General features: G+C 38.2%; 1 protein-coding gene across 3 annotated transcripts in view; it reads right to left on the reverse strand.

Moving 5' to 3' along the window:
- Positions 1-6,841: 6,841 nt before the first annotated feature.
- Positions 6,842-23,874, reverse strand: part of PRKAR2B (protein kinase cAMP-dependent type II regulatory subunit beta) — an 88,552-nt gene continuing 71,519 nt past the window's right edge. For all 3 annotated transcript variants that reach the window (XM_065847400.2, XM_071803435.1, XM_071803434.1), the window contains 7 exons: positions 15,880-15,986; positions 13,586-13,739; positions 12,216-12,317; positions 11,571-11,645; positions 10,754-10,819; positions 10,460-10,598; positions 6,842-9,024 (listed from right to left, as the gene is read on the reverse strand). In XM_065847400.2, coding sequence (XP_065703472.1) covers positions 8,891-9,024; positions 10,460-10,598; positions 10,754-10,819; positions 11,571-11,645; positions 12,216-12,317; positions 13,586-13,739; positions 15,880-15,986 — 777 coding nt within the window. In that variant the 3' untranslated portion in view covers positions 6,842-8,890. The remainder of the gene's footprint in view (positions 9,025-10,459; positions 10,599-10,753; positions 10,820-11,570; positions 11,646-12,215; positions 12,318-13,585; positions 13,740-15,879; positions 15,987-23,874) is intronic.

Raw genomic sequence — 23,874 nt, forward strand, 5'->3', positions numbered from 1 at the left:
CCCCGGGTGGGGGGGGCCTGGCATCTCTCGTGATTCACCACCCCTCATTAACGCTCCAACGTTGTTGCGAAACGGCCCCGCTCGCGTTCCGCCCGGCGGAGGCTGCGGAGGTGAGAGGAGTTGCCAAAGGTCAGAGCGTGAGTCAGCAGCCGCTCCGCCTCGGCCTCGGCGCCGTCCCTGGCACAGACGCTGCTGGGCTCGAGTCCAAAACACAAGTTAGTGAGGAAAAAAAGCTTTTTTTTTTTTTTTTTTTAATCCATGCGGATTTATTTTATTAGTGTCTCCTGGACATTCCCGTATGTTTATTGCCAAAATAACAACCTGGTTTGGTTCCACTTCTGTTTTACTGTCAGAGAAATGGCACTACAGATATTATGAGATTTGCCCACTTAATGACCTGGGAGACGGCAGAGACAAGAACGGACTCCTGAGGCCACATCCTCATAAAATCTGTTACTGTGCATGATCCAATACAAAGCAAATAAATGCGCAATTCGGAAATAATCAATAGGATTTTAGAAACTGAGGGAGGGTGTTTTGCAACTGTTGTGGTCTTTCGAAGGAAAGCATTTCTTACTCTCTCTATTTTCAACATCATCCCAAGCGTGGTAACGTGTCCTAAATCCTGTAGCAGAGCATTTGTTGGAATTTGGTATCTGCAACAGTTCTGACTGTCGGGGACCCTAACACAGGTGTGTGAGAAAATAAGAAAGAGGGAAAAAAAAAAGAAGGAGTTTACTACTACAATTTAAATAGAAATGGTTCCGTATTTGGAGTTCCGTGCAAGCTGTGTGTCCCATGAAACATGCGGTTAGTGGCCACTAGAGGGAATGCTGGCTTCATTGTTTGCACAGGTCTGCAAAGGGTAATGCGGTTGAAAACGAAAACACACACCCCCCGAAATTGTACTTAGCATCGAAACACACTCGGTATGCAGGTGTCATTGGCACATCAGTTTAAGTTTGGCTTTTCCAAGAAGTGATAAATTTGACGGTTAGTAAAGTTATTGCCATGTGTAGGTGCTGTTGAAGAAACACGTTACTTTCAAAAACGTAGTATCTTCCACAGTACGAGTTTGAAATCACTTTTTATGTGTATATGTGCATCGTTAGCTTAAAAATAGTAGAAAAACCAGTGCCATGGAATTTAAGTGAAATTCTTGTGTGCTTATTCACATAAGAAGCCAACCCTTTGCAGATAATTTTCCCAGTTGTGAAAACACAATATTTATTTGAACAAGTGCCTCCAGGAAAAATCTGAAAATTAATGTGGAGATTCAGCTGTTAAGAGACTAGGCAGCTTATTGTATATCAGCTGTCTAACCCTACATCTCACAAACTCAAATTTTAGAATTCAGGATTTTCCTTACATCTTTATAAAAGAAAGCTTTCGTGGCATCCTCTAAAATACATTTTTTAATAAATTGAAAATTGGTAAACCAGGAATAATCTTTTTTACACCACTCCACAATAAAGTTAACTTTAAAGCTGTGTTCCTTCCTCCCCTTCCCTTTCTCTTTTGATCTCCCATACACATGTAAACTGCCTTAGGTCTCTTTGGAGAGAGATCCGATCTTCTTGGGTTTTTCATGAACTTTGCTGCAGACCCCGCGTCTCCAGACGAAGGCTTGGCAGAAGACCTGCGTTTGCAGATGTCTCCATTCTGCAAACGGGCTACTCTGCTTGCAGTGCAGTCACTTGCAAGGCAGAACTCAGAATTTACTCAGCGGAAAGCTCCGTCTGCCGCCGCGTGGGAGGTGGAGAGCGCAGGGGCCGGATCAAGCAGCTGCAGAAGATATGAAATCCTGTCTCAAGCCCCATCAGATTCTTCAGAAAAGGACTGTTTGGTCTAAAGGTTTGCACCTTGTTATGGAGCACATTTCCAGCCCACTATGTACTTTTTCTACCCAGAAGGAGAAAAGCATTTTTCCTGAACTAAATGTCGATTCGCTGTAAAATTTCACGGTTCTCTATAAAAATTTAGGCAGGAGTGTTATGTGTGAAGCCCAGTCTTCTGAGGTCCACTGGCCCAGATTCCAGATGCAGAGAAGTTAATACCACTGCTGAATTAGAGCTTTGATATCACACCATCTATGACTTATCCAGAAAGCACAAAAATGTGTATCCCACCTAGGACTGAGATTAAAATCATGTAAAGATGAATGTCTGAATTGTTTTGAGGTTCTAAAACCAGAAATGTAACAGCTTTCTTATTTTCAAATCTACTTATTCTCCTTTGCATATGGTAAATTTAACATTTAACAGTGAGGATGCAAGAGAAAATCAGTAAAAGGACAGGTAGTCCGTGCAGCAGATGGCAGCAGAACACATAAAATTGTCTCAAAGCTTATTTACTTACTAACCCCCTTGATTGAAGTCAAATATGTATCTTCTAAATTTCAGAACTAAGGTTAGGTCAATGCCATGCTCCTTGCTGTGTGCCTAGTCTCTAATTAAATCATTATTCCCCCTCCACACACCCCTACCTCACCTTACTCCATGCCCAAAATGAATGGATGCTCAGAGAATGAGTCAATACTGTGTAACACAGCAATTGTTGGTAGCTTTGCTGATTCAGTTGCTTCTGCTGTTGTAAGAGAGGTAGAAAATTAAGTGAGGGATTGGAAGGTGTTTGCTCTGAGTTCTTGTCACATTATGGATGACTATCTAGAAGCACAAAATAAGCAGGAGAGACTACACAAACAGAAAATAAAGACAGAAGTAAATCTGCATCCTTAACTATTTACCTCTTAAAACTGCCAGCCACACAGTCGAGAAACCACAAGGTAGATTTTAAAAATGAACAATATTACAGTCAAAGTCATATTAGTAAAATACATATTCTGTGTCGGGTTTGTGCCTATCTCTGCTTTTAATCTCTCCCATTCAAAGCCAATGTCCTGTCCTGCCCTTATGACACAGCTGCTACTGCTGACTTTCTGAAATAACAACACATCATTATTTTAAACCTGCTACTGGAGCTTTCACATCCACATGTGGACATCCACCCTCCGTCATTAACTGACACTCCCCAGACATCAGAGTAGGCTCTGATGAAGCTTACCAGAGCTTCCACCCAGCACAGCAGCCCTTCTGCCAGACCCTCCCACATCAGTTTTTCTGCACCTCCTAAAGCTGTTTGTACTGCTTCCCTCTTCTCACAGCCCTTTGTGGCCAGCTGCAGTGGGGGCTGGCTCTCTCCACCTTCCTAAGGACAGCTCTGGGCATGCCCACCCCCACATTTCACCTCTTTATCTCCTCACAGAGGACGCTGGTGGGGATGCAGAGCAGAGGAACAGAGGACTTGTTGCTCCCAGGAAAGATATTTTTTCTTGAGTGCTAGAAAAGCAGCTTCGCTTGCCTTCTGCAGTGGTTCAAGTTGGGGAGAAACAGAATAAATAACAGACCAGAGATTTTTTTTTTTTTCCTTCTCCTGATACAGGAATTAATGAGAAATTTACTTCACGTGATTGTGGTACAGATTCCAGTTTTAGCTAAACTTTTATCACCTACAGAGAAAGACAAAAAATTACAGTAGTATCAGAAAAAAAGAAAGGCCTGACATATGTAGAAACAATCCAGAAGAGCGATAAATAAGGAACCCCTGGATCCCAGCTCAAAGCTTGCAGAAAAGTGAGTCAAGAGGAGACTACTGATGATCTGTAGGTTCCCTCTATGCTGGCTGGTAAATTAAAATGCCAGGGAGTGTCCCTGGGCACTGGAACACAATCATCTGTACTGTAATTTTTTTTAGAATAGCCCTGGCATAGTTTTTATGTGGGCAAATAGCAAATAATTTTCGGATATGGTCTGGGAGCTACCACAGGCCAAGGACTATTCTCCGTTGGCCATCTGTGTATGGCCACCCCATGTGGAAAGCTGGAAAAAAGCTTCTAACACAGTTTATAAATGAGCCCACACAAACACTGGAAAATAGTATGAATGGTGATCATTCAGTGCCTCAGTACCAGCAAATGGTCTCAGGCACATAAAATTTCCTACCATGGGTGTAACCACACAGATACAACAAAAACTAAAAGCATAGTAAAGCTAAGGTTGCTTAAGACAGTCACACCACCTGACTCCACAAGGACAAAGCAACAAAAAGAAGATATAGCTTGGTGATACTTCGACAGCTTTTTCCAAATAAGACATTTCTCAGAACTGAATTTCCCGTATCTTCAGAGATGTGGGGGAGTAGGTCCCAGAGGTTCCACAAAAAGACCTGCACAGAGTGTTATCCTTACCCAAAACTTCATAGCTACTCAGCTGAAAAAAAAAAAAAAAAATCAATACTCTCAAAGAAGAAAGGACAAAGTATTTGTATCGTGCCATGATGCTATTTTTAGGCCGTCTAATTTACCTCAATGAGAAAAGCTTAGAGTCAACAGATACTGTCACAATGGCCTAGTCTAACCTATTGTCAGAGGCTTCACACAGTTTTGACTGGGCACAGTTTCTTTTATGAAATAGTTTGGCCTTTCTCTTTTCCCTGTTCCCCACAGATACACACATCTTTACCAGTTCTAAGGAAGAAACACAGCCCTACCCACAGTGTTCACACAGCCATGGCAACACCATTCCTGCACTGCAGCTCAGAGTGATTTGCTGTCGCAGAAGGGACAGGGACGGGACAAAGGAGATGAGGAGGGGAGAGTCACTGCCCCATCAACCAGGCCACTGCGTCCCAGCACGGACCCAGCCAGTCACTCCACTTGACTTACATCCCCCTGCTGCCACTGGCTCTTAGCTGGCCCCCAGAATAAAGATCATTTAAGGGGAAAGACAGAAATGGGGTGAAGGAAGAGACAATGTTAAAATATAATTTTCTTTTGGCTTTTCATATCCTACCAAGATTATTCAACTTCCCTCCAGTCCATGAAGTGAGCATATCCAGCCTGTTAAGCCTCTTTCTGAGCCAAAAAAGCAGATGAAGAACTTAGGAACAGTCTTGGTACATATCAGAAGGAAATCCAGCTCTTGGAATGATTTGAAAATCATCCTAAATTTCGTAAGACAGTCAACAGCACAGATCTGTACATACTCAGCATACAAAGAGGAAACTACTCCTACAAAAAACTGCTGTAGTGCTTACTTGAGGACTACAGACACAGGAAAGTATCTTAGAAACTAAAAAAAAAATAGCCATCAAGTGTATGGACGGATAAAAAGAGCTTTAAAGTAACACAAAAACTTCAGCAAGGGCATGTGAGAATGTCCATGCTGTGGCTGACAGACTTTCAGCAAAGCACTTCATCTAGCAAATGATCATATGCAGTAAGCGTCTGAAGAATGACGAGGAACTTGGTGTGCCGGGCATCTCTGAGAGGTGACCAGCAGATACTGAATCTGTACATCCAAGAACTCTTGATATTGAAAAACAATAATGCTCGCCATGTTTCCATGTGTCATAAACTACAAAATGACACAAATAATGATGTAACTGATCCCAGCACCAAACATTTCAAACAAAACAAATCTGATCACCAAAACCAAACCCACCATTCTGGCAAGGACCAGAATAGTCTTTATGAAGACAAAAGACAACTCGAGGAAAGATCATGGAGAGACAACGGTTTAGGTTTTAGGTGGTCTCACAATGCTTTTCACAGCTTTGCCCCAAGACTTCCACAATCAGTCACTTCTGGACCTCAAAAAGAGGATTCAGAAGGGAATGATTTCAGAAGTGTTTATTCCACATGAACTTTAAAAAAATCTCATGAAGCACAAACAAATGACATGTAGAAAATGATGGCATCAGCACAAGGACCAAGGAAGCTTGCTTTCCTCAGGGCTTATGTCTTGTGATCAACTGAGGGCTGTGGTCAATTTTTTGTTTCCCGTGGTTAAAGCATTTGTAAACATTTGCTGTCATGTGGATTCTCTTTTAGTAACATGTGAGCCCATGAATGCCGTTCTCGTACAGGATTTCTCTCAGGCTTTTCTCTCCTCACGCAGCAGGACATACTTTCAGCAAACTCCTTGGAGCTTTCTCCCCCCCGCACTAGAACTTAATCCTCTCTCAAATTCATTTAGATCATCTGCAGGATTACAAATTGCTGGTGAGGTTGAGAAGAGAGGCGAGAAACAAACTAAGTTGTACGTGCCAAGTAACTGCCCAAGTCCCATTCCTTTAGAGATCCCACTGCAAACAAGGACAATAAAATCTTTAATAACAGAAGCAACAGGTAATCTAAGTATGGACACAGACAGTCTTATAAGGTAAACATGACATAGTATTGTTGAAAATTATTAGAATTATCTACCTTTTTTTGAAAGGTCAGAAAAAAATCAGTGACTTGGTATAATTTCCTTCTTAGGATGAACACTCACCACATTTATGAGACAAGGACAAGCATGTTTGCAGCATACACATGAACAGATCCAGGACAAATCCCACGTGCTGACTGATGAAGGATATAATGATCTGGACAAAACTTACAAAGCGACAGTTTATTACTGTTGGTTAAACCCTCCTGAATTCGCTGACAAAGAAAAGTCCAGAAATCCTCCAGTACCCAAGAGGAACACAAAAAAACTGCTGCAAAATGAAGCTCCGCTTCAGGACTCAGAAAATCCAGAGTCTCTGATTATCTTTACATTTATCACTCCGCAGCTTTTTCCCAGCTATAAGCTTCAAGGAAATAATCAAATACAAAGTATCTATGACAATTACTACACTTTGTCATCTATTCTGAGTAGACAGAGCATCTGCATAACATCATTTATTAAAGTCGACATGAAAGTGTTAAGAATTAGGAATGTTTTCATAAACGAATATGAATAGGTCACTTGTAACTTTATGATAATGGAATTAATACACAACAATATCAATAAACAGATTTTTTTATATAAAAGTGTCATTTATTGTAAGGAAACTTTAAATATAACCAACAATATTGAAAATATCGTGACTGGCATTTATGGCCTTGATTGTAGTTTACTGCCATACAAGTAATTTCTAGCGTTTTTCATAATGACATCAAGCTAGTGCAAAATATAGGTAGCTTTTAGAGATTAAGCATACAGAATGACAAGAGTGTAGATTTTGGTTACCTGATATTTCCTTCTAGTATAACAGGCTTTTCTTTTTCTCCATAAATCAAAAGTACAAAGGCAAATCATCATATGTGCAATTACTCATACCACGTTTCCAGGGTTAAAAAATAAAATTACATTTGTAAATTTTGCTCAGATTGTATTTTGTTCGGAGTCTGACTTATAATTTATACCATACTGTATGATATAAATTATGTATTGTTATCATAGTATATAATCATAACCTCATATACAAGTATGATTATATAAATTGTCAGAACATGTCACTAACTATAGGATAATAATTCCATCAACATACACAAATATATGGCATTAGAAAAGTCATTATCTAAGAAGGAAAGATGTTATAGTTCAGATGTTTGAAACAGGGCACAAGCAGCCTTCCTACAATACTTGTAGTGTCATTTTGACAGCACCGTTGCCAATTGCCATGATGTGCACTAGCTTTCCATGTACATCAACAGTTACGTCAGTAAGTAGTATTAAAATTGGACTGTGCCTGAAATTTCCAGCCACAGACCCTTGTAAGCAATGAGCCCTGTGCTCCTAATCAAGACAATATTCTCTCTCCTCAGTCTCACAAGGTATCCCATGCTATTATGGCTAAAAAGACACTATTTGATGATGACTTGCAGGGTTTTGAAAGCAGGACATGTTAGCTTTAACAATGACATACTTCCCAGACCTGCACAAAGCTTTTGAAGTATTGATCTTCCAAATTAAAAATATTTTTGTACTTCCTGATAAGGATTTTTTCAAGGACAAGCTTAGTTTAGCATGGCTTTCAATATCAATCACTTCAGTAATTGAGTCTGGTCTCTGACAGCTAAAATTCAACTGCAAGAAGAGAGAGATATACAGAGATCATTTCATTTGAAATAGGTAAAAGATTTAACAGATAAAAAAGGTGAGATCTAAAAAAAAAAAATTAACTAGAGAACAAGCATAGATAGAGAAGACAAAATGCATAAATATAAAACAAGGGAGAAGGGAAAAATATAGGTTATATATGATTAGGTAGAACATGACAATGACCTATGCCTTTGTTTTTAAAGCATTAAGTATGTCAGCTGTCCTCACTCTAGACTGTACACAATACATGTAACTAATAAAAAATGCAGTTTATTGCAAAAATATACAAGTCCTCTAAATTGCATAAGATATTACAATGTCGTGCTGAAACATGACATATTAAACAAAGAGGACTTTAAAACAAATTACAAAATGTTAAAAATCAGATTTAGTTATGAGCGTTACACAAAATGCATTGTCATGCTTTATTTACGATTAGTCTTGTGATTCCCTACATCTGTGATAAACGCAACATAAAATCATGACAGCTGTAATAGTCAGAAAGTAATAACTACTGTATATCTTCTGTATTAATACATAATAAACACTTTGTGTGCACTAATACTTTCAACATATCACATTCAAACTAACAGTCTTTCCAGAAAAGTAGTAACGTTTTTGAAGAACAGAAGCTGGTTTAACAATTTTATCGCATGTGGGTTTTTTGAAATCTACTCTTTAAGGAGGTCCTTCTGTGTTGAAGGACTTGATTTTCAAAGGTGCTGTACTACTTCAGGTTGTCTTAATGCCAGGTGGAACCACCAATACCGAGCACTTTCAAAAATCAAGCCCACAATTTATTTAATTCGTATTTTGTTTACTAGTATTTTCCACTATAATAAGTCCAAAAAATACCCCCAAACCCACTCTTAAAATCACAAAAAATGCTTGGCATCTATAGGAAGAGAGACAATTTCTCAGTGCACTAACCACTACTGTGCTATGTTCTCGTAACAGATCTTGTTGCTCCAATGCTTAGTTCATGCGCTGGGATCGGCAATGTCCATGTTTGATCCAAACAGAGCAACTAGCTGCTCTTCATAGTTTGCAATGTTCCTTTTCAGAATTTCCATACAAGGTCCCAAAAGCCTTTCAAACGCCTGCACATCCATAACTAAGATAGAAGGGGAGAGAAAGAGAAAGAATATAACATGTTTGTCTTGGTGTTTATGACATTCCAATGTAAAATTTTAAATGATAACAGGACAGATACTACCAAGGTATATACTTTCTTTGCACAGAGGAGAACCATTTACTGTAGCAAAGCCAAGAACAACCAACACGTTGTTATCTTGAAAGTTCATAACTAAACTTATAATTTGCTAGGTTTCTTATTTATGTGACCCAAGAGCTGCTGGCAAAGTCTGGAGGGGCCTGGATTCCTCCACAGAATTCAGTTTTAAGACCCTTGAGATTAAAAAACCCCACATCCTTTGCTGATGTTGTTGGCTGTATTTGGGGTCTAACTTGGCGTATTTCCTTGCCACTTTTACGTGTTTCCACCCACAGTGGAAATTGGAATAGATACTTACTGCCTTGCAAATGTACAAAAAGTTGAAAACTGTCATTCACATGGCATGTCAATGCATAGCCAACCAGACTATCTTCTTTACCTGATCACACAATGTTATCTTCTATAGTCCTAGCCAAAAGGCCAGGGAGGAAGCTTCCTACTTCAATCAGCTTCCAAGCTGGTGGCCTGTAGTCTCTCGACTCCTGAGAAAAGTTCAAGATCTCCGCTCTTTGGGAAGTGCCAGAGCTCTTACCCTGTACTGAGCAGTGACACTTCCTCACCACTGCCTCTTGTTCTTTTCTCTCTATTGTCTTGGATCTTTATTTCCTGATCATCCCTGTATGTTGGTGGATAAGGATTTTAAAAAATGATCCCTTTATAAGCAAGAGAGAACTTTGCGGTTACCGGCTTGGTAATCAAACTGTCACTCAAGAATGCCAAATCTGTCTTTGCAGTTTACAGTTTTCTCATAATTAGACACAAATATTTAGGAGCTAAACATTAGACCATGAAAAGCAACGGATATGAAGGGTTGTCTATGAGCACAGCTCCTACTCTTTTCCTGAGTCAGGAGGCAATAGTGTGAAGGAATCATTAAATTTACAGCTGGTGAAGACAAATAATTCGTTAAAGCTTAAGTCATGGTGATAAAATGCATAGGATTTTTACCGTGGTTATTTCTTGGATGAGAGTCAGCCTATGGAGAAAATAAATACTTTACCTTCCTGCAGAGTATTAGACACTTATCTGATAGCTACAAATGTTTTGCAGCAATACTCTCCGTACCATCCTGAAAAAATTTTTACTTCCATGCAATCAGAGAAATGTTAGAGAATGTGTCTTTAATACCAGTTGCCAATTGCAAATCATTTCTGCAGATAAATAATGTAAATATGAATGCACATTAAGAGATTATGTACTTTAAAAGTTTTATTTGGGTAAATTTAATTAAATCGATAAACAGATTTCACAATAAAAAACACCAGATAGATTATGTATCATTTTACACCAGATATAAAATATTATTGAACAATACCTAAACATTTGACAGTGCCAAGAGCAAATGCAGAAGCGGCTCGTGGTTTGTTAGTTACAAGAGCAAGTTCTCCAAAATATTGTCCTCTTGAGCATCGAGCTATTTCAACTGCTCCATTCTCTTCTACATCTTGTTTACCCTGAAACATCAGGTTAAAAAAAAAAAAAGAGAGACAGGAGGAGAATGAGAGATTTGTTGAACTCAGGATTGTATACGCAAAATTAGCAACAATGGCAGCATTACTACTAAACACTTAAAATAATTTAAAAAATTCTGTGTTTTAGGGATGTTTACCTTCCTCGTCATTATAATCCTTACTTCTCCAGATTCCACAATGAAGAAAGAATCAGCCAAGTCACCCTGTAGAAGAAGAAAAATAGAGTAAAGGAAGTGTGACATTTCTTTTTTAGTTTAATGGTAACATTAAAATATTTGCAGCCAGTGCCTTGAAATTCATCTTTTTGATACCTGTTGTAAAAGAAACCACTTTTATTGTGAAAATCATACTCAAGGCACATAATAATCAAACAGAGCTGACAGCAAGGCCTTTTAATGAAAAGATGTAGCTGACTGTGCCTCATACAAAAAGCAGAGAAAAACAATGTTATGGAAGATTTTAGGATCCTTACTCCTGCATCTCCACCTTTGTATTCCTTCTAAATTATTTTGCGTACAGGGCTTCCAGTGTAAAAAAGCCTCCAAGAGCTATGTGATAGCAAATAATTATTCTGGGGCAAGATAATCTCAGTTGCCTATTCTGAAGGTTTACTTTTGCATTCTTCCTCAAAAGATTATCATATTTTAACAACAAAACCAGGACAAGTCTTCAGTGCTACTTATTGCAAGCAATCATTCTTTCATATAGTTTGAATTTCTAAGTATACTAAAAACATCGACTCCTTTATTACTTCCAAAGAGGGATGTTTTTCAAAGTAGTGTAAGTGAAAAATTAGCTTCTGAAACGAAATAATCACACCTCTTACATGCAACATTAATTGGTTTTGTTTCATTTGACAAAGAAAAAATAGCTTAAAAATATGCATTATCTATAGATAACATGATAATTGTTCCCTATTGGAAAAGAAGACCTGAAAGTAGAAATCAAGTGTACCTGAGCAATGATTTGTTCTCCATCTTTGTATACTTTGGTGCCAATCACATCAACCACTTTTAAACGCTCAGATACCTTCATTTAAAAAAGAAAATGTAAGAAATATTTGGTTAACATTACAATACTACATTTAGAAAGACCTTTCATATTTCTTTTCATGAACCTTTACATAGAATAGTGTGTCTTTATTTTCCTGTTTTGATAATCATTAAAAAAAGAACTGCTGAATAGTGTTCCAAAGCATACATTATAGTCTTAACAGCTACTCATTTTGACAAAGATTCCATTTTTGTATGAAGTCTGTATATCCCAAGTCTTCAAAAATTATTTTCAGGAAAGTATGCATGTAAAAATATAGCTGCTAAATGAAAATACTTTGGAATTCTCTAAATCATTGTTTAATTTTTTTGGCTAATATTTTGTAAAATTATCCTTAAGAAAATGAAAGGTAAAAATGTATATATATATTTAAAAATTAGAATATTAACAATAGTTCTTTATCCTGAAGATTCAGAGATATCCAAAAGAAAAGTATGCAAAATTTTACTGTGGAGAAAATCTTCATTCCAAATTAAAGTCTGCAAAAGCAGAATCTTATAAGGTACCTCTGACACAGCCATTAAAATAATGCAACAGAACTCTTACTTCTAAAGACTTGAGGAATGGCAATGACTCGATAAAATTTTCATACATTCTTCTCTTTTTGGCATTATTTTTTACAATGATTCTTCGGAACGTTACCCTGTCCTGTAAACACAAAAAGAGTGTTTATTAACAGAAAATACGCATGTGGTAGAAAATACTTTGCAAATGGCTGAATATGTTCAAATTCCCCAATTTTATACACTCAGTTTAGCTGTCAAACCAGCTGGCTGGTATATTAGTTGAGAAAGACTCCTCTAGAGGTCAATCAAGAGCTCCTGAAGTTGAGCTCCTGATCTGATTCACATTCTGAAAATCTTCTCTGTCCTTCAGCAGTGAATACACAGAGTTTACATACGGAGGGTATATAGTTTAACTGAAACAGGTTGGCTACACAATGAATGTTGAGTAGGTAATTTAAAATATTGAAGAAATCCTCAATATTTAAGCATTTAATTTACAAAGTTCACTATCCTGAGGTCCTGTTCATATCGATATGTACACAAAGAGGTTTTTATGTTATTATACAAACAAAACCAAAATACATGGGGGTCTGGGTCTTAGGTCAGTCCACTTTTTGCTGTTTCAGCAGAACAGGACTCACTGCTGCCCTAAACAGCCAAGTGGACATTCCTTACTATTTGGCAATCTAAGTGAAGCAGACGGATGGAAAAACTACATATATGCGGGTTTCTTCTCTCAGCTTCACACGACTGTCTGCTGGTGACAGACAAGAGGTGAAATGCTGTGCAAGCCTTTGCGGCCACAGGTGGGACTTGCTGGCCAATCCAGCCCAATCCAATTTAAAGTCATTCTTATAGCATCCCAAACTCTGCCACAATCCCCAAAGTCATATGGATTGAGATAATGAAAAAAACATGTGTTTCGCTTCAACAGGAAAATGCTATATTTGGATCAGTCATTAGATTGATATACACATCTTGAAGAAGAAGGCTATCCCAGTTTTATTCTTTTAGCAGATTCTGTAATTGTTGTCAAGGATCCAGGCAGTATAACTGATAAATAACCTCATATTTTAATTTTACTCTAGCACTAAAGGCATTTGCTATCAAGATGTGGGAAAACATTTTATATATGCTTCTAAGTAATTGCCAAGTGGTTTGCAATTTGGGAAATTATTATTAAAATAGAATAAAACAAAATTATTTTTTTAAAACTCAATGTCTTCTAAAGCCTTACGTTTATTTCTGCAGATTCTGGGAGAAGACAGTCTTGTGTTGGGAACTCTCGAAAGTTTTAAAATTGAACTTTCCAAACTTAAAATTATTTTTTTTAATGCTGATATAGCACACCAGCACACTTATATCAAATAACTAAAATAAAGAATATCTTAAAACAAGTATTTCACTTACCAAACCCCAGATGGCACCAGGAGAGGTAGCTATAATTGTAGCTGCTCTAGGTGTATTGTACATTAAGGCCAACTCACCAAAACTTCCTCGGTTATCATAGGTTCCAACACACCTCCCAACACCATCACATTTTACATAAATATCATATGTACCTCTGTTAATAAAATACATAAAAATTCAGTGAGGGGAACCCATTCCTGGTCTTTACTAAGCAGCTTCTCACTATATTTTTTAATAGCGTGAATTCCAAAGATAAAGTATTTGAAATATACATTTGCTTGTTTAAATTATATTAAACACTTTGCAGAGACATCTCAATCACTTTCATAAATACTAAAAGTAGTTCCTTCTTAAAGGGAAGGATAGGATTATTTGTTTTTACACTAATGCACTTTAAAGATAGACTGGATTTTCAGTGATGTATTGATCACCAGAACTTATTAAAAATTAAGAACTAACTTAGAATCTGTTTCTTAATTTGATTTTAAACACACTAAATACAAATGTAACAAATCTTTGCAAAATTTTCTATGATATGATCACTGAAATAATAATACAAGTTATTTAACATATAAAATATTGTAAAGTAGTAATGTATAATGTAAGAAATAGAGGAGATGCACGAAACAGAAGGAATGTATATGAAAAGCAACATAAGATTATGAAATAAAGACATGTATTTCTCTAATACATTCTGGATTTCTTCTCCCCATCATTAAATTAGTAACTTCTTTTTTCTTTGGGAATGCAGTAAAATCTGGTATCTTGTAAAACATGGCACAGCCATCCCCATTGATGCTGAGCCATCACTTTGTTCAGTGCTGAATATTTGCATAGTACGTGTTGATAAATCATGTGAATACAAAAATCTGTACAATTATTTCATTTATAAGGGAGTTGGAGGTGATTCACTGCACCTAAAAACTTCAAGGCTGACAAAACACTGTGAAGTCCCTGCAGCTTTTTGGATAAGAGATGACAAACTGTAACCTCACAAAGCTGAAAAACATTGGCTCTTCAGTGAAGAATCTTGGCAGACTTTCATGGTCTTCTGACTAAATACTTCAGTTGGAAGCGGCCTAAAATGATCATCTAGTCCGACTGCTTGACCACTTCAGGACCAAAAGTTAAAACATGTTATTAAGGGCATTGTCCAAATGCCTCTTAAACACTGACAGGCCTGGGGCATCGACCACCTCTCTAGGAAGCCTGTTCCAGGGTTTGACCACCCTCTCAGTACAGAAATGCTTCCTAATGTCCAGTTTAGACTTCCCCTGGCACAGGTTTGAGCCACTGCCATGTGTCCTCTCACTGGGTACCAGGGAGAAGAGCTCAGCAGCTCCCTCCCACATGCCCTCCTCAGGAAGCTGTAGAGAGCAATGGGGTCACCCCTCAGCCTCCTGTTCTCCAAACCAGACAAACCCAGAGTCCTCAGCCGCTCCTCACAGGACATTCCTTCCAGCCCAGTCACCAGCTCTGTTGTCCTCTGGGCACATTCAAGGACCTGAACATCCTTTTTATACTGTGGGGCCCAGAACTGCTCGCAGTACTCCAGGTGAGGCTGCGCCAATGCTGAATACAGCCAAACAATCACCTCTTCTGACTGGCTGCTTATATTGATCTTTGCAATTTCTTCTAGAGTTCTAGCATAATATTCCTTTCAAATGTTCTCAGAAATCACTGTGTTAGCCTAGAACTAAAGGTACAAATAAGAAAAAGTGTTTTGGGACAGCCTGGCTGGAGCCTGTGCCAACAGACTCATGAAAGATATCAAAGTAAATGCTCTTCCTAACTCACTGGATTCAACAGTAATCAATATCCAGGATTTTACTTAGTTACCTGCTTTTTCCAGTACAGATTTGCAAATGAGAGTAGTGACTTAGCTACTCAAGGTCTAATAATATTAACGTGAATGAGAACGTCCACAGAGTATTGAAATGCAGTAAGATTTCAAATTTTGAGCTGTAAAACTTCTCCCATTGTGTTTTATGTTGGATCTCTTTCTATGTAAAAGCAAAACAAAATAAAGAACAAGGAGATAAACCCAACCAAACAGCCTTTGGGATCTACTAATACATAAAGAGGACAGGGACATATTTTCACATGGAAAATCTGTCTCTTTTCAAAAACCACCCTCTGTAGCTGTGACAGAGCTGTACTGGTTCACGTGTGTTCTTGTTTCTTTCTCCCATGCAAACCTATGTAGGAGTTAAATACAAGCACATAGAGAAATACATTTTTCTCAATGGACTTCTGCATAATACTTTGTGCTACGATAAGACACAGCGATTCACCTATCAATGACGTAGAAGTTGTCACCGTCATCCCCTTGATCAATGACATGTTCCCCTCCTTCAACCAGCTTTTCAAACATCGCATCCAACACCTGAGACATCTGTTCCTATTTAAAAGAACACAGACAAAGACAAGAAATTATCATCTGTTTTTAATAATTTTACTCTTCAAATTAACATTTCAGCCTCCCAAATATGCAGATAAAGCTTAGAGACATAAAAATGTTTGTGCTTAAGGAATGTGTGGATCAATCAGAAAGACAGTTTATTTAGCATTCAGGGTTAGCTTTTTCCTCTTCCAGCTTCCTTTCTTATCCCTAACAATAACATAGATCTTGTCTGCGATATAAATTTCTCATGAGCATCCAAAGGTAGAATTTCACCCTTTACAATTGCGAAATGTTAAAAGAAAAAACTGTATCCCGTATTGTGAAAAATACAATTACCTGGTTTTGTCATTAGAAATATTTTACGGAATTTAAAGTTTCAAAATGATTGTGAAGTATTTTGGAAATCTAGATTATAAAATGCCTGCAAAATGTTGAGATGGATATAATTATAAAGATCTACAACACTCTGGTTGAGTAAGGAAATACTGGACTCCTTTGGAAGTAGGAACTTACACATGGTAATAAAACTACTTTGTTAATTTGAATGGAACACAAATGTTTAGAGAGAGAAATGCTAACAGACTAACAAAATGTCAGCATCTGAGTTATGACTGTCTAATAACAAAAACAAATCACTAATTACATAATCTGTCTTGTTTGGTGTAAGTCTGCTAAAACATTACTATTGACGTAAAAAAAACCAAAGCACAGCTCACTGTGGATTAATTATATGAATCCTAAAAAGTTAACTTAATAATTCAAATTCTATTTTCAGTTTGTCCAGCAATATGTCTAAAATTCTGACAATCAACACAAAATTATCCTCCATTTTTTTAAACTTAGTAAGTATGTATCATACTGGAACAAACAGTTCTAGTGAAAACCAGGTAAAGAGAAGCCTGTGGATTTAGATCCCCACACATTTTACAGTTGTTCAATTCACAGCATTTCCAGCCACTGAAGGATGGCATTTGCCGTTCTAAACAAGACCAGTCTAAGTCAGCCCTCTAGAGTCCTTCTGCAGGCCATGGACAGCCCATAACCACACCAGAAAGCTAGAATCCTCCTCTAGAGATCCTCTTTTATTTTCCTCTGGTGATAGAGGTCCACTATAACTCACAGTTAGATGTTTCATTTTTATGCAGATAAAATTAGGTGGAATGAATTCCATCCTTATTCTGTTGAATTTCTTCACATACTCAAAGCTTTTAAAAACATCAGCACTACCCTGTTACTGGAGCCTTTTTAAAAAATGGAAGCTAAGTACAATTTTACTTCACAGAGTTCATTGTGTGTGGGCACAAATAACAGTGGAATGGCAGCGTCCATATTCAGTACAACTGATCATGGTGAAATACAGCGAGACATCGTGCAGCCTGCACAGGCCAGCAAGGAACCCCTTAACTACGCTTCTATTTAGTAACGTTTTTAGTATAGACAGGTACATATTTGCAAAAAGAAGGATCATTTCACTATCAGCTCAGTAAATGAGTTATAGTTCATTTCGAGGAAAGAGAAAAGTCTCTGTGCGCTATCGGGAGAGACTGAAAATTATGTACAAAAACTTTCATGTTTAAATTCATAGGTAATATTACTTCAGTCTTTCAGTTTTCCCTATGTAAACTAAAAAGAACTCCTACAGAATCTGCAAAACTGATATAGTATCAATTAATTATCTAAAGCACTTGAAGCAGCACCTTTCCCTCCACTTGGCTTTGTATCTGAACAGGCAAAGTGGCTCCGCAACCAGGAGCCCTCGGCTGCTGTTGGAAGATAAATAAGAATACGGAGGATGCTCCACACTTATGGGAGGGCAGAGGGTACACGTTGTCCTCTAAATGCAAGCAACGCACAATAAAATGGGTTATGCAGGCCCCGATCCCTGGAAACGAAAATAATCCCAAGACATATTGAAAAAAAAAATAAATCCATTTTTCTTAAGGATAATGCACTCTACAGATATAAAGAACCATATCTAAAGTTTAATATTTTTTCAAAGTCAATTGTTTCTATGTTTATTTACATACTCTGATTAATACATGCAGTGGATTTTTTTTCATTCTAAACTGTGAAGCAGGCAAATGCTTCAAAAAAGAAACATTTTTTAGAAAATTATGGGAACCTTGGATTGTTGCCATGAAAGCACACTTCCATCACCATCCTTTGTGATAGAGAAAATATTTTAACTGCCTTAAAAGCGAGGAGGCTGAATGGGAAATCACATTTTTTGAAAGACACATTCACAATACAAACTAAATTTATGTATCAAGATTTTCTTTTTATAAAGGTATTTCCTTGCTTTAAATTGTAGTCACTGCATTCCTCTCAAAAAGTCTTTTTAACAATTGGACTTGAATGACAGAGTGTGATTTCACAAAATAATTTACTAGACAAGTGAATAAACAGGCCATAGTTACAGCCATCATCACTCTCTCAATCACCCTTGCTTTCAAATGTGAATGTACCTGCTGGGAAGGAGTGTAAAGGAGTGTTAGCTCCCTTACCAGTAGCAGCCAGCATGATACACCCTTTCATTTCACCTAAAGCAGAGATGATGTGGTTTTCTTTCCTCTCTTACTTAGATCAAGATGGTATCTACCGTGCTTTTATATCAACTTAAATTAATTGTGCTTGTAAAGTTCTTTTGAACGTTTACGTCAGTCAGAATCGGAGTCTGCAACTATGAAGCACAAACTGAACAGGACTAGGGGATGGACTCAAGCACTGACACAGTACAGTCTGGGCTGGTTTGCTCTTGGTGCAATTGTCAGCACAGCTGGTACAGCTTTGTCTTGTGCCAACTATCACTCCTCCTGGCAAACCTTGGTCAGGGTTTGGAGGAATGTTTGAGCCAGGGCTTCTTCCCAGTAGAGACAAAACCACCCTGGTTAGTTGCTTGATTTGGAGGAGTTAGGAGAGGAAGGTGCAAGAGAGTTTAGCTGTATATACATATGTCATACTGCACTGCATGGCCTCAGGGACAGAGAATGTCCTCTCATGTAGTTTGTTGTTACCGATTACTGAACTGAACAAAGGTGACAAGACTGGAAAATTTAAAAATAATCTACTGCAGTCAGTCAGACTGCGTTTGGGCATCCTTCTTAATTTCCTGACAAACAAAAACTGTATTTCTAGTCTTGCACACTGTTTCCAGCTTCCCTTCAAACTCCCATCTGCACAAACTATACCTCAACTGCAAAGTCTCTGCTGGTTCGCCCTCTTTGCTACTCCTGCGAGCGAGCTCTCCTCAGCAGCCGTTACCCAGATGCTCTTCAGCAAAACTTCACTGGGGGCCCCATGTTCTCTGACAGTCATCTTGTGAGTAAATATTATAAACACTATACATGTGGCAAAAAATATTTGTCCCTTCTTCCCCTTTATCGCATGGTGGCCACATGAACCTCTTAGCATAGAAGCAGAAGTTTAATGTCAAAAAATCCCTCTGGTAGTTACAATGGTGCCTATGAACAGCATAACACCTAAGCAGAGACTTTATGAATCATTCTGAGTTAGGAAATATTTTATTGTGACTAAAGTGAAACTGAGATACCAGGTGCCTTTAAGACTCTAGGCCTGTGGTGATAGCCATGCATAAGTGTGTGCAAGCCTGAGGTATTGCCATGTCATATCTGAAACATACAAAATTCTGTGCATGTTTACAGTCAGTTACAAGCAAAAGACATGACAGAAGATTCAGAAGAACAAAGTCCCAGACATTAATAATAATTTTACTAAGGACATCCCCTTGGAATAGGGTCTGATTCCATCCTTCTTGCCAGGTCAAGTGAAAAACTGCAAATAATCACTCAGAGCTGTCCTAATACGTGCTTTGTATCACATGAGTACTATCCTCCAGATGCATGTTGCATTATTTGAAAAAATATGTTAGCCTCAATTTATTTCAAGTCAACAAAACAAACATGGCAATTACATATCAAGACAATTCCTTGGAAAAAAAAATCAGATAATGGACAGTGACTATAATTTAAACTGCATTTTTTTTTAATGTGTATTTCACACAGATTAAAAACTCCGACACTCATATGTCCTTGCAAGAGTTTTTGATTCATTCAGGAGAGCTGGCAGATCACGGCACGTCCTTCCCAAATGTCAGTGGCTCTTTTAACTGCCAGCCTACCAAGTGATTTGCTACCACTGTGCCAGGTACGTGTTTCTTAACATCAGTCTATCGATTTACTGTGAGACATTTTGTAAAGGTAAAAAAACAAAGCTCTCCATACTAAACTCAACCTTTCTTAAACACTGAAGCTTCTAAGAAGCATCAGTGTTTGAATTGCCAATATAAACCTTTGCTGTCTAACACAGTGCTGTCCATTCTGAATCAATGAAGGCACTACAGATAAAACAGAAAGTAGGACACAATCATCAATGGAAATTGATACAATGACAAATGTTAAAAGTAACTTCTGAAAAATATCTTTCCCCACTGTTTAAGGGAAGGTATTCAGGAGATAGAAAGCACAACCCCATTTCTACAATTAAAATGATGTGGTTTTTAACAGCAAACCAAGACAATCTTAATTTGGTATTTGACAGGAGCTGGTGAACTCCAGCTATTAAGCTGGATGCAGTGAGTCCCCAAATTATGGGATAGTATGTTGGGACTATATATGCTTCCCCCAAAAGAAAGATGAGTGTGCTGCTGGTGTGCTTCCTGGTAGACAGGAAATCTCAGTTAATTTCCCTTTTAGATCCAAGACATCCTGCACAATCTAAACAGGCATGAAACTGCCTTGCACTTCAGTACAATAGTAGCAAGAAGACTTGCCTATCTCATGTGACTTGTGAAAATTGTCATGTTCTGAGACACAACCATAAGGCTATCCTATGAACAAAGTGAATCCACAGTTCTCCTATTGCCTCTGAGTTCATAAATCACTTCATTCTTTACTCCAACAACCATTTTACTAAAATGAGCCCAAGTTAGAACAGCATCCTACTGGCCACCTTATCATCACCTTAAGCCATATGAAATATCAACAAATTAATGCTCAGCATGATATTAAGAAGGTAATGAAGCAGACAGAATACCAGAATAGGAAGGGAAAAAAGAGGGAGAGAAAGAGAGAAAGAAGGAGAAAGTTAGTAAAACATAGGCAGGGAAACCGTGGAAAGAAAAGGAGTTCCTAATTAACAAGTAAGGACCTTGGAGAGGAGGAGTAAATGACAGAATTCATGTCTACAGCTCTCCACAGTTGTTTTTCAGAACGAATCCAGGTAGATACACTCCCCTGAAACTGTGATATCAATGTTAGCAGCACTATTAATCCAATTCAAAATACTTAGCTGCCTTGTCTTCTATCCACTTTTAACTAATCAAAAGGCATTTATTTCCTCACTATCAAATAATCTAATTTGTGTTTAGAGGTATAATCAATATTTTTCAAGGAATAATATTTTCCTTTAGAATGTACCTTAACATGTAAGTGTGTGGAGGAAGGTTAAATTAGTATTCTGCCTCTCAAATATCATGCACATGCCCATCAGTCCGGCTCAGTAACACTTTCCATATTTTTGATATTTTGTAACTAGGCCTCTAAGAAAGTTGCCTCATTCTTTTTAGAGTTTGCTAAAAAAGAGCAAAAATAATCCAGAGTTGCACATAGTTTCCAAAATTCCTAAATCAAAGATGAAGGCACCTTATGTTGGGCAGTTCCTTTGCAGCATAATCAATAACTGATAATAGAATCAAAGAATCATTTAGATTGTAAAAGGCCTTTAAGATCATCAAGTCCAACCATAAACCTAACACTGCCAAGTCCACCTCTAAACCATGTCCTTAAGAACCTCATCTAAATGCCTTTTAAACACCTCCAGGGATGGTGACTCAAACACCCTGGTCAGCCTGTTCCAATGCCTGACAACCTTTTTTGTGAAGAAATTGTTCCTAATATCCAACCTGAACCTCCCCTGGTGCAACTTGAGGTCATTTTCTCTCGTCTTATTGCTTGTTACTTGGGAGACCAACACCCACCTCACTACAACCTCCTTTCAGGTAGCTGTAGACAGCGATAAGGTCTCCCCTCAGCCTCCTGTTCTCCAGGCTGAACAGCCCCAGTTCCCTCAGCCGCTCCTCATCACACTTGTGCTCCAGGTCCCTCACCAGCTTCACTGCCCTTCTCTGCACTCTCTCCAGCACCACAACATCTTTCTTATCATGAGGAGCCCAAAACTGACCCCAGGGTTCGTGGTGCAGCCTCAGCAGTACCCAGTACTGTGGAACAATCACTTCTCTAGTCCTGCTGGCCACACTAGTGCTGATACAATAGGCAAGGTGGAGAGAATCCCTGTTTGCTAGATCTGGTGTAAGAATTAATTTTGCCCTAGGGAAAAAACAGATTAAGCACAGTTCTAATTGTTTTGGAACCTATTAGTTTGCAGAGAGTTTTGTGCCATCTAAGACGGTAGAGTATTTATGTGTTCAGGCATTCTAGGCTCACTCGTATATATGTGTGTGTGTGTTGCCATTAATTGCTTCAACAGCTGTAGTTCTAATTCTTCATCAAAATTTTAAAGAATGTAAGAGCATTATGAGAATATTCTGTTAGTAACACTTTTAAAGGAATGCTTTGGCCTGAAGTATAAGTTTGCTATTCACAAAACACAGTTGCATTATGCTTGCTTTCATCTTCCTTCAAGTTAATCAATTCTAATTGATTAATCAATATTTGTGCTCTCTTATAATAATTCTCCAGGTGCATGAGTGGCAATAGGCCCAGAAATTGCTCTTGCATATTTGTGAAGAATATGTATAATTTATTACCTTTTAGAAAAGGGTCAAGACCTATTTGAAATGTTCTCTACAGCATTAGCAGGGCAAAGCTCTCCAAAATAAAATTTCCCTGAATGAGGACAGATGACCTAACACTGCTTGTGAATTTTTGCTAAAGGATTCAAACTTTAAGTGCAAGGGTGCAGCACAGCTTTGATGGTACCACTACCTTGAGCCACCCTCATTACTCTGCTAATAGGTTCATCAGTTTTTTAACTACTGGCCTATGGGCCGCAACAGTCAAACCCAATACCCTGTTGTTCATCATCCCCAGCAAAGTTTCCTCTTAGAAGACAAAATCAAAATAATAACTTCTCTGAACTGCTTTGTAAAAAGGAAGTGTAGAAAGCTATGTTGGCCACTAGATGAGCTACTGCTGCTATTCATGCCAGTGACGGAACAGACATTTGTCTGAACAGAGACAAATTCTAGTAACAGCAGCTTTGGGCTTATACTCAGTAATAGCCCAAGGCATCTCGTCATCATCTTGTTTTCTCTTTGCTGGCTTATACAAAGTGGAAGCGGAGGGGAAAGAGGACATGCAGCTTCTGATTCCACTGCCAGTAATCTCCAGCAGCTGGAGCACAAAGGAGAAGGTATAGTAACATGATTTGTGGGTGCATCCAGAGCAAGTGGCCTGGCACACCATGGCAGTCCTGGGAGAACAAAAGTAATACTAGGATCTCTGGCAATGGCATAGCAAGCAACCAAAGAAGAACATTAAATAATACTGCGGTCTAATAGGAAGAGGTTTTTCTGGAAAGAACAACAGGATTCCTTAGAAGAGGAATGGGTTAATCTAACATAGTTTAGGTTAATAGTGTGGGGAAGGGAGAAAAAAACATTTGAATGCACCTTTCTCTCTTCTAATGCACTCATCCACACACTTCTGCTCCTGAATTTCTCTTGACTCTTTCCTGAAATGGTCCTTAAATAAGTAGCCAAAGAGCTGTGCAAAAACCTCTCTCCCTCACCTTGTTGCATGTGCACATTTCAATCCATATTCTTCTCTTCAAGTAATTTTTTCAACACTGTTACACACTAGGTAAAACTGATATTGAGTGACAGGAACACGATGGAAATGAATAAGTC

Source organism: Patagioenas fasciata, chromosome 1 (genome assembly GCF_037038585.1).
Source record: "Patagioenas fasciata isolate bPatFas1 chromosome 1, bPatFas1.hap1, whole genome shotgun sequence".
Lineage (NCBI taxonomy): Eukaryota > Metazoa > Chordata > Aves > Columbiformes > Columbidae > Patagioenas > Patagioenas fasciata.